Source organism: Trifolium pratense, linkage group LG3 (genome assembly GCF_020283565.1).
Source record: "Trifolium pratense cultivar HEN17-A07 linkage group LG3, ARS_RC_1.1, whole genome shotgun sequence".
NCBI classification, from domain to species: Eukaryota; Viridiplantae; Streptophyta; class Magnoliopsida; order Fabales; family Fabaceae; genus Trifolium; species Trifolium pratense.
Window position 1 is genome coordinate 19,947,058 of NC_060061.1, and position 10,751 is coordinate 19,957,808.

At 32.9% G+C, this 10,751-nt stretch overlaps 2 protein-coding genes across 2 annotated transcripts; one reads left to right on the plus strand and one right to left on the minus strand.

The window, feature by feature from the left end:
- Nucleotides 1–490: 490 nt before the first annotated feature.
- LOC123915662 lies at nucleotides 491–4,835 on the minus strand. Its single transcript, XM_045966864.1, has 4 exons — nucleotides 4,228–4,835; nucleotides 2,224–2,507; nucleotides 1,842–2,069; nucleotides 491–1,626 (listed from the first exon to the last, which is right to left on the minus strand). The coding sequence occupies exons 1-4, from the start codon at nucleotides 4,661–4,663 to the stop codon at nucleotides 1,096–1,098; spliced, it is 1,479 nt and encodes a 492-aa protein (XP_045822820.1). The 5' UTR covers nucleotides 4,664–4,835; the 3' UTR covers nucleotides 491–1,095.
- Nucleotides 4,836–10,020: 5,185 nt separating this feature from the next.
- LOC123913487 (histone H3.2) lies at nucleotides 10,021–10,652 on the plus strand. Its single transcript, XM_045964249.1, has one exon. The coding sequence runs from the start codon at nucleotides 10,124–10,126 to the stop codon at nucleotides 10,532–10,534; it is 411 nt and encodes a 136-aa protein (XP_045820205.1). The 5' UTR covers nucleotides 10,021–10,123; the 3' UTR covers nucleotides 10,535–10,652.
- Nucleotides 10,653–10,751: the final 99 nt, after the last annotated feature.

The following is a 10,751-nucleotide window of genomic DNA, read 5'->3' on the forward strand; positions in this document are numbered from 1 at the left end:
AATATCCGCCATCTCCCCTCGGAAAATGATATTATTCCTCAATCTCCATATTATTTTTTTAGTTGAGTTTAAATGAATTTAATCTTCAAGACTTGTTATAGTAAAAAAAAAAAAAACTTTAAAACAGAGTTTATAAAAATATTTATAGGTTTAGTCTAGCGGCGAGAGATTTTAATATTATGTTAGAGATCATGGGTTCAATCCTCAGCTCATTGTAAAAACAAAATATTTATGTAATAAATTAGTTTAATTAAGTACAAATTCATATGAATTCATCCAACAAATTTCTTAAAATATATAGGTTCAAAACAATTGACACAAAGCAACATGTAGCCCCAAATATTCTCACCGGCTCTGAGCCTCTGACAGTATAATATTATTGGCATTCAACATCAAAAAGTCTTTCATCAAGAAGAAATGCATTCTAAAAATTTACTTATGAGTATGATATGAGAGTATTGTCATATTGCAGGCGCCGACATACCAACCATTTTCAAAAAAGTTGAACAACTTATTGCTTCTTTCAAATAAGTAGTCCCTACTAAGCACAAACATTCTTAGTAGTATTTAAATAGTAGTCACATTCATTCATATAGTAACCTCATTATCCCTCCTCAAAATTATAAGAAAAGACAAAGGCTTATCCCATAATTTCAAAAAGCAATTCTACAAGCTTTGTTATGTCTTTTACTTCTGGTGTGTCGACATGCTAATGAAACAAAACATACTCTAACCCTCCCAATTAATTACTACATAATAAAATTAGTGATGAAAAGTAGTGACGGTAAAAAATGAAATATCTCTCTAATTCTTTCGTCACAAATTTTAGAAAGATTTCATATTTTTCCTCTCTAAATTTCCGTCACTAATTTAACCTTTTTTTAGTGTAAGAGCCTCAAGACCTTGTATGTACAACAATGAAACAAAGTGGACGGACAAAAAGGAGCATGCATGTTTGGATAGACGGTGAGTTTATCAGAATTACGGTGATTTTAGCAAAAAATATACATTCAAACTTCAACAAAATCACGGTGTCACTGTGATTTTGTTAAACTCACCGTGTATCTAAACATTTAATGAGATATATCATCATGTTCATACCGACTTGGACGTGGTGGAGGACAAAGAGAAGTCCTGGAATCTGAACGAAACATCTCCAGCTGCACCTCTCTCGAGCTGTGTGGGCTGAGAACTATTACTGATATTGATATCACCTGAATCAGATCCTTCACATGACAATGGCTGTACTTGGTTCTCATTTGGTTGGTGTGCCAGTTGAACTTCGCGTGGTAATGGCAACACAGAGGGAGACAAGGGTCGCGGTTTTGTGCTTCCTACACTTGAAGTAGCCATTGTTCTGTCCCAAAGGAAGACATGTAGGAGAATAGGAACTTTAGTATGTCGGTGTAAGGAGAGTTTCTGGCTCAATGAAACTGTGTCGTAACATCGAATTGCTCCTGTTGAAGACACCATCCATGGAAGGACTCTTTGATTTGAAATCCTTGAAACTACCAATAACCTTGATGTGTCTGTTGCTAGTTTGTATAGATTGCTTAGCCCTGACCGTGTGGCCGGTGAATTTTCTTTACCTTCATCGATAACTGATGATGAGATGAATATAAAACCCTGTTAATCACAAAATTATTAGATGAAATATTCAACAATAGAAGTGTCTCTTTAACATAAGCATGTGTATCAGTGTATGATATGGAGTACTAACACTTCAAATTCACTTCAAATTCAATTGTTTCTAATTTCTTAAATTATTATCAGTGTTGTGTTCGGTGTTTGTGTCTATGTCAATGGTTTATTTCATGTAAGAAAGATCTATAGAGAGAGACCTCTTCTGTACGACTAATGGCGAAGCCAAGCTTTGTGTCATCATCTTTTAGTTTTATCTCTATTGATAACTCTCCTCCCATCGGAGCATACCATAGTCGAATTGCTCTAACAACACCGATGTCTACTCCATGATAATCTTCAAAACCATAAAGGCTTGCATTTGCAATGTTGCATAAATCAGATAATGATCCTGTGTTTACGGTGGAAGAAGCCGTCTCTCCAGATATCTGTCACACAAATAAAAGAGAAACTATAGTTATCACAGACAAATCCTACGGAGTGTCAACTCACCGGTAAGAGTTTGACCTTATAATCTCAAGAGACTGAGTTTAAATCTCCTCGAATATAGTTGTAAAATGGTCAGGGAGTTGACGGTTTTACCTTTGTAAGTAAAGACTCAGTTTGAATATTCATAAAGACGATAGGAACCCCTGAAGCTTGAGCTGCATTAAGCCATGCATTTGCCCTGGCTAAGGTGTCCTCCACATCATTGTAGCGAGAAGCTACCCTATCTGAAGCTTTGGGAAGAAGTAATATGGAAATAAAGTTGCTAGAATTGGGAACTGATAGCAACTCCTGCATCCTCCTCTCCCATGGATAGGACACAAATCCATCCTGTACTCGGGTACTTGTTAGCTCATTTACCATCCTACTAGTCCTTGTAGCTGAAAATTGAAGTTTTATATTAGATGAAGATATCATAAACTATAAGTCATAATCTGTAACTGCATTGCTGAACAAATAAAGTAACAGCAAAATATTATCATGCACAAATCGAGAGGTTGAAATCATGTAGCAGTAAAACTCCTAAACATAAATGAAGATGTATGTAATGTAAGATGTGTATCACTAGCTATTTTTCAATTTTAATGTTCCGAGATGGAATTTTTGTGACATTTGCGGCGATATACCATGCTCAAGATCGGGATGTTTCTCGTTTAGGTTGAGTAAATGACTTGGTTTTTCTTCTTTAGCCCTTCTCCTTTTATAATGTTCATTTCGGACAATAGAACGATGGACCGAGTATACAGATCATGGGCCGAGCATCATTTGTAAATATAACTCGACCAACATGCGATTTAAGTCCTTTTGGCCTAGTGTTATATATACCAAATATTTTTTGACGGTTCACATCCCAAGCATGAGACCTGTATAGGTGAAATGCTTAAGATGATGAATCGCAAAAAACTACTGCTGTCCGATTACGGTATGCCATAAAGCAATAACAATCACAAGTGTACAGCTTCTCTTTACTTTCCTTACTAATCTAAACATGTGAAAATTGTTGATGATCCATGCATAACCAAAAGATAGCTAGGATAACAAAAAATAAGGGAACCAACTAAAAGTCAATATCATATACAAAAAGGATTCATAATCATGAGTAACACGCAACTTGATGGCTTAATCTAGCAAAAGTTTACAGCTTTCAGATGTGAAGTTAATGTCTTGAATAAATACTCATTTAATGGATATTTATTATTTGAGACTCAGGTTAGGTATAACAGTATCCTAAACAGAGATGCTGGTAAAAATAAAGTAATTCAAAAGCTATGGATAACCAACAAAGGCTGAGACACCAAACACGATACTAAAACGTAGACACCAATATACTAATTTAAAAATTTGAAATGATTGAATGTAATTATATGTATCAGTATTGTGTCATCATCAATATGTATTGGACACTTTTAATCTGAAGTGTCGTTGAGACTAAGGACAGTTTTGGCATCACAACAAGCCACCATAATTTTGAAAATCACGGTGGTACGCTGTGATGCCAAAACAGGTAACATGTAGTGTTGCCAAATGTGAGGGGGGTCTGAGATCTATAAACTAACAGAAACAAGATAAGAAAGCAGTGCCTACCTACCTTGTCCGTGTGCTTTTATTTCCTGTCACTATAGCAGTACTAGTTAGTTGTAAGGTAGTATAATATAACTCACTAAAAATAATTAAAATTATTTTACACATAACTAAATAACTAATCTTCAATTACACAAAAATTTGTACCAGAAAAGACCAACCGTGTATAACTAGTAACTACCATGTGCCTACTAATCAACCAACCAAAAGCAACAAAGTCCTATTTGAATTAACGGTGATTTTTGCAGAATTACAGTAGTAATATAAAAGTCACACGGTAGAGCTTCAACAAAATTACAGTGTTACCGTTATTTCATTAAGTCACTTTTAATCCAAACATGCACGAAGTCCGTCAGTGGCTTCGGCTCTGATTAGACATGTCTCGGTGTCTGACACCGATGTAACACCAACACATATAATTACATGTATGTATCGTGTTTGCGTGTCATTAATCAATTAATCAACTTCAAAAAAGCAATAATTTAAGCAAAAAATTAAGAAGTATAACTAAGTAATCACCTTGGAGTTGGAAGCATTCAGCTTCAGTTCGATCCAAAAAACCAACAAGATAATTAGGATCAGTAATAGACCTAAGAACATAACTCTTCTTATTACCAGACAAATCATTAGGAACAATACAACCTTGTAACTCAACAAACTCATCAATTCCACGACGAACTCTTACAAGGATAGAAGTGTCTTTCTTCTTATAAGCTTCTTGAAGAATCTTATTAACACCAGTTTTACCATTCTTAAAAGGAGATTTAAACCGAATCAGTGAGTTAGCAGAACCACCAACTCGAAGCTCTTCAACTATATCACCAGTTTGTAACATGTCACCTGTCCATTCATCTGATTTAGAACTTCCTCTGAAACATTCTATTGATAAGACTTTTGTGTCTCTTGATGGTGAATCTGATGAACTGCTTTGTGATGATGTTCGGTCCATGGTCATGCTGTTGTTGTTTTTGTTTCTTTAATGTTGAATGAATTTTTACTTTAATTTATATGTGGGAGAAAATGAGAGGGTAGTGTTTTGTTTTTGTGGCCTTGTTGGTGTTATTAAATGTTAATTATGGTACGGTTTATGAAGAACTGTAGGTGTAGTGGAAGTTGGTTAGAAATCTCTGTCAAAATTTTGATGCATTTACACATTCTGTTTAGAAACAGGATTCAGTGTAGTCGTCATGATACGGTCAGTGCATTATAGCCGTCCGATTAAAATTAAACGGTTTAAAGTTAAATACAGATTTAACATTTTAAAATATAAAATTTCTGATCGTTAAATATAAATTGTCTGATTTTAATTGAATGGTCTAAATCTCATTGACCGAATGTACACAATCATGGGTGCTGATTGCATCCAGTCTAGATCCTTCGGTTTATTTGTAGTCGTTGGATAGAGAGACGACTTCGATTGTAATATAGACGACTAGTTTTCTGAAGTTAAATATATTTTTTGTATTAACATTCTAGGACGAATGAGGTCGATAATCCAGAGTTTAACATCAAGGTTAGTGAAGTCTAGCCAACAATTGTTTTCGTTAGGAATCGAGCTCGAATTCTCCCCAACGATTCGTTCTAAAGAAACCTTATTAACAAAAAATGTACATATTGAAATATGGATAGTTTAATCTCAATGAATCACGAATGCATTGAACGTGTAGTTGATAGCAGACTTTGTGGTTCGGTTGATTGTGGATATTTTAAGAGACGAGATTATTATTTTCGTCGTTATAGAAAGAAGATACGACACTGGTTTATGATGTTCGATCTCAAATCAACGGTTAAGATTATTTTATTGTGTGAAATAGAATTTAAAATCCAAATTGTTGGATTAACCGAATTACACAAGCGTTGAATTTGAATGGATATTTTTTTTGTTTTTTTTTTAATGATGTTAATGTTGAAAGTTGTTGTAGGCTTGAATGGATGTGTTTTTCTCTGTAAGAAATTGTAGAAAATATAAAAATATATACAAGTGTTCACTATTATACATAACAAGTCAAAAAGTCAATGAAATTAGCTGAGGTAAGTAGTGTGAATCAAAACAAAAACTAATGGTCGCTGGTTTCGCACAGGCACAAGCGGTTAAACCCAGTAATTTGACAAATTATTATTCCTACATGTAAAAGCGTTCACATTTACAGTAACAATCGTCATATATATGAAATAAGCTACTAGGTTTGTTTGTAAAAAATAACGAATAGAGTTGATAAGCTATTTATAGAGATGAACTTATAAAAGATACGGAGTAATTTATAACTTAGATTTTAGCTTACAGCGAATAACAGATAATTTATAAGCTAGATTTTAGCTATAGCGAATAAGCTAGTTGATTGAATTTGTAGTGTTTAATAAAATTAGCGGTTGAACTAGCTTATAAGTATGAAATGACGTAAAAAAAATATATTTAATTAATATTTAATTTTTTTATGTAAGATGATAGGGGTAATATTGGAAGAAAAAAATGATAAATTATAAGCTCGTAATTAAACTACTTGTTGTATTAGCTAAATAGACTTTTAAAAAAAATATTGGCCTTCTTTATTTAAAAAAAATACAATCTGACATATTCTCACCCCCTACATGTTGTATCAGATCTATCTAATTAGTAAAAGCAGGTAATCAAGCCAATAAAAAATGATAAAGAGAATTTTATTTTATTTTTAATTTTTTGCTTGTGAATATTGCATAATCTCAATTTGGACAACCAGTTAATTAATCGGTAAAATAATAAAAGAGAGGGATGATGTGGCAAATTATGATTGGTGTGTGTTACGTGGAGTGTGATAGAGAGTGTCATTATAACATCTCTTGTAGATTAAATAATCATAGTCTGAGTAGTTCTCTCGCCGTTCTCACAATCTACCCCTCGCAATCTCTCATCTTCTCTTTGAAATCGCACGAACCTAATCATAATAGTTTCGTTGCTGATGTTGTTCCAACACAATTTCGGATCTCATCACCTTTATTGATCGGAAACATTCCATCGCCGCTGTTTGTTCTGCTTCGGAGATTCGATTCCTATCTTCGTCGCTCTTTTGAAGAGGTTTTTTTTTTGAACGGCTAAATTTTATTAATAATGTAACCGAGCCCAAGACGAGCTCGGTGCATGCAAGTACAACACAAAAGAAGAAACATAAATTGGCATAAACACCATAAATTGACTCTTTTGAAGAGGTTAACTCAGAACAAAGTTCAGTCAGGTAGATTCTTTCACAAATTTCTCTAATTTCATTCTCGTTAAGGTTCAGATTTCCCTCACAGATTCCTGCTTTCAACGTGTTGTTTTGTTTAGGGTTCCGATTTCCCTTCGTTTCATTCTTATATGCTAGTTCGATTTGCTTTTATGGTAAAATTGGAAAACTAATAACATATTTCAATCAATTTGTTTCTTCATCAACAATTTTAGGTAAAAAAAATAAATTCATTTTCACGTTTTTTCTGTAGATCTGAATTTCTTGTTTGCTCTAGATCTAAACTTTTCCATTTTCAATTGAGCATAGCATTGTGTTTAGTGTTAGATTCTCTCTAATTACTTTTTCTTTATAAGGCAACAAGCCAGAAATTATGTTACACCAAAGTCATCATCATGAAATGTTGAACATCAAAAGCATCTAAGTTCTACTTGAAGAATTTAGATTAAGAGTCAATCACTTACAAAACAGTATAATACTTAATACAATTGAATTACAATATATCAGGAATTAAGTTAATTTTGAATAAGTTTAGTTGAAGTCAGGTCATGCTGAAAGGCACTTTTAACAATTTAGTAGTGATCATATGTTGGTTCTGCTGCAAAGGCGGCATGCTCAACAGTCCTTCATCGATCCTTAGTAATACGAAATTCAGTAACTTTCAACACTACTTCCTCTATTGCAACCAGCTCAAACACACACACACATCGCCTTCACTTAAACTGTTTGTCTTGATAAAGGACTGTTGAGCTTGCCACCTTTGCAGCATAACTAACATCTGAGCACGGCTAAATTGTTAAAAGTCCCTTTCAGCATGACTTGACTTCAACTAAACAAATTCGCAATTAACTTCATTTTTTGATAGATCGTAATTCAACTATATTAAGTATTAGTATCTCTTGTTTTGTGTGTGATTAGCTCTTGATCTAATTTCTTCAAGTGAAACTTAGATGCTTTTGATGTCCAACATTTTATAATGATGACTTTGGTCTAACATTGTTTTTGGCTTGATAAGGTTTTGTAATTAATTTGTAAATAGATTGTTTGATCTAGCTTGAATCAAAAACTGGATTGTTCGCTGCTTAGTGCTTACTATCTCATATCTATTTTTTTCGGCATTTGGTTCCCTTCAAGTTTTAAGATATGTTTTAGTGCTTCTCTTTGATTTTTTTTTTCGGCATTCGGCATTTTTTTTAAGATATGTTGATTCTCCTCAGAGTCTTTTTTTTCTCCTTTTATATATATTTATTACATACATATCATTGCAGCCAATAACCATAAGTTGATATATGTATATTTTATTTTTATATATCTTTAAGCAATATATTGTAGAAAAATTTGAGAGTTCATCTTTTACTTTTCCGACTAACATCTGCATATAAAGAATAGTAATTTCTCTAGAAAATATCTACGTATAGCATTAAAAAAACAAATGATGAGAAGTTTCTTGTTGTTTATGGCATAAAAGTACACAAATGTTTACTTTAAAGGTCGATCATACCAATCGTCTAGCCAAAAATTGATGTTGTCCCCTTTACCATGAAACCAAGGTATTCTCCATAAGGTCACGGTGAGAATATTTAATACTACTTCTTATGGATGATGAAATGTGATGTGTGATTATTCCAGATTGCCTTAAAACTCCACTTATAAAATAACTAGCTTGTTGGCACTAATAACTTGACCCAATGACCCGAAGCTAATACATAATCAGAGAACAATTGAGAAAAAGTTTGCAAGCTGGAGTTTGTACCTCTACAAAAAAACCTTGTCATCTGCATAAAGGGTATAAGAAGGGACATTTCGGGTATATATATATATATATATATATATATATATTCAAAATTACATAGCTGTATATGGTGTAAATACTCCTTTCTTTACTTTTTAAGTATTATTTTTTACCATAGTGTACTATTCACATAGTTTACTTTGATCATGTATTTTTATTAATATATGAAACAAATGTGAGCAAATAAGATATTGTTTAATTGATCTCGACGAATATTTTCAAAATATAAATTTTTCTTAATTTTTATAATGGATAATTAAAAATATCAGTGATCAAAGTTGTGCATCGGCGTGTATGCAGTGATCAAAAGAGACACTTAAAAAGGAACGGAGAGAGTATCTCATTTTTAATTTTTTTTAATACAATATACTATTTTTTCAATATTTTCTTACACAAAAAAAATGTTTTTATAACTTTCTTTATCTATTGTGGAGTTAAAAAACTTTATCTTAGTTTTTACTTAGAATTATTCAAAATTATATACTGATGTTATAAGTTAGGCAAAATTACCCTGCAGGTCTTTTATCTTCTTTTTTTTATCACCTTGGTCCTTTTTTTTGTAGTACTTTGGTCTTTATCTTTTTTTTTGTAACATTTTAGTCATTTTTTTTTTATTTGTAACATTTAGGTTCTTTATTTTTCATAAATAAATAAGATAAGAAGCAAAGTATTACAAAAAAAAGGACTAAAATGTTACAAATAAAAACGATAAAAGACCAAAGTGTTACAAATATATAATAAATGATCAAAATGTTAAAAAAATAACACAAAACCAAAATGTTAAAAAAATTAAAATAAAAGATCTGCGGTGTAATTTTCTCTATAAGTACGCATGACTTTACCTTTTTTGTTTTTGGTCACGTATAACTTTGAGTTTAATTGATATGCACTGACGGTGTAAAATAGTTTTATACCATTGTCCAATAAATAACAATCATTTTGCCATGTCATGCTAAGAAAGTGAGGTGAAGTTGAATGATGTGGCGAAAAAAATGATTGATATTGATTGACAGTGTAAAATTATTTTACACCGTCGCTACATATCAATTAAATCCAACATTACCCCTTTATGGCTTTATCTATTACATTTTATATTTTAAAAATAAAATTGTTACTCATCCTGGTTGGCAGCTATTCGTTCTTTCATAGTCTCACGGATCACGATCCGTGCCATCATCTAACTAATCACCACAACCGTTGTTTAGCAATATCATCGACGGTCACGGTTTCACCTCAACCAAATTTCAACAATACCACAAAATTTCAAAACTCGCGCCTCACCCTTTTCCAATCTCCTCCACCTTATAAATAAATACACACCTCACCTTCACATTTCCATCACCACAACAAATCAATTCCTTCTCTATTTCCAATCTCAAACAAATTTTCAGTTTCCAATTTCAATTTTCAGTTTCAAATCTCAATGGCTCGTACCAAGCAAACCGCAAGAAAATCCACCGGAGGAAAAGCTCCACGTAAGCAACTCGCAACCAAAGCCGCTCGCAAGTCAGCACCAGCCACCGGAGGAGTGAAGAAGCCTCACCGTTTCAGACCCGGAACCGTCGCTCTTCGTGAAATCCGTAAGTACCAGAAGAGCACAGAGCTTCTCATCAGGAAACTTCCATTCCAACGTCTTGTTCGTGAAATCGCTCAAGATTTCAAAACCGATCTCCGTTTCCAGAGTAGCGCTGTTTCTGCTCTTCAGGAAGCTGCTGAGGCTTATCTTGTTGGATTGTTCGAAGATACTAACCTTTGCGCTATTCATGCCAAGAGAGTTACAATTATGCCTAAGGACATTCAACTTGCAAGAAGAATCAGAGGCGAAAGGGCTTAGGGTTATTTATGTAATTTAGGTTGAAATTTCGTCTTGTTTAGGGTATCGTCTTATGTAATCGTGTGTTCCTACTTATCATTATTATCAGAATGAAATGAAATTTCTTGTTTCATATCAACTTTGATTATTCATTGTGTTTAATCGTTAATTTGAATCTGCATCTTCGTCCTCTATTTTATAATAAGTTAAATCAAATTAAATAATATTTTAAATGAAT

Bases quoted from the DNA above. Each gene is read 5' to 3' on its own strand.
- LOC123915662 (XM_045966864.1), bottom strand. From the start codon at position 4,663: ATGACCATGGACCGAACATCATCACAAAGCAGTTCATCAGATTCACCA. The intron at 2,508-4,227 runs GTGATTACTTAG...TTCAATTTTCAG, and splicing joins TGAATGCTTCCAACTCCAAG to CTACAAGGACTAGTAGGATG. The intron at 2,070-2,223 runs GTAAAACCGTCA...TTTGTGTGACAG, and splicing joins CTGAGTCTTTACTTACAAAG to ATATCTGGAGAGACGGCTTC.
- LOC123913487 (XM_045964249.1), top strand. From the start codon at position 10,124: ATGGCTCGTACCAAGCAAACCGCAAGAAAATCCACCGGAGGAAAAGCT.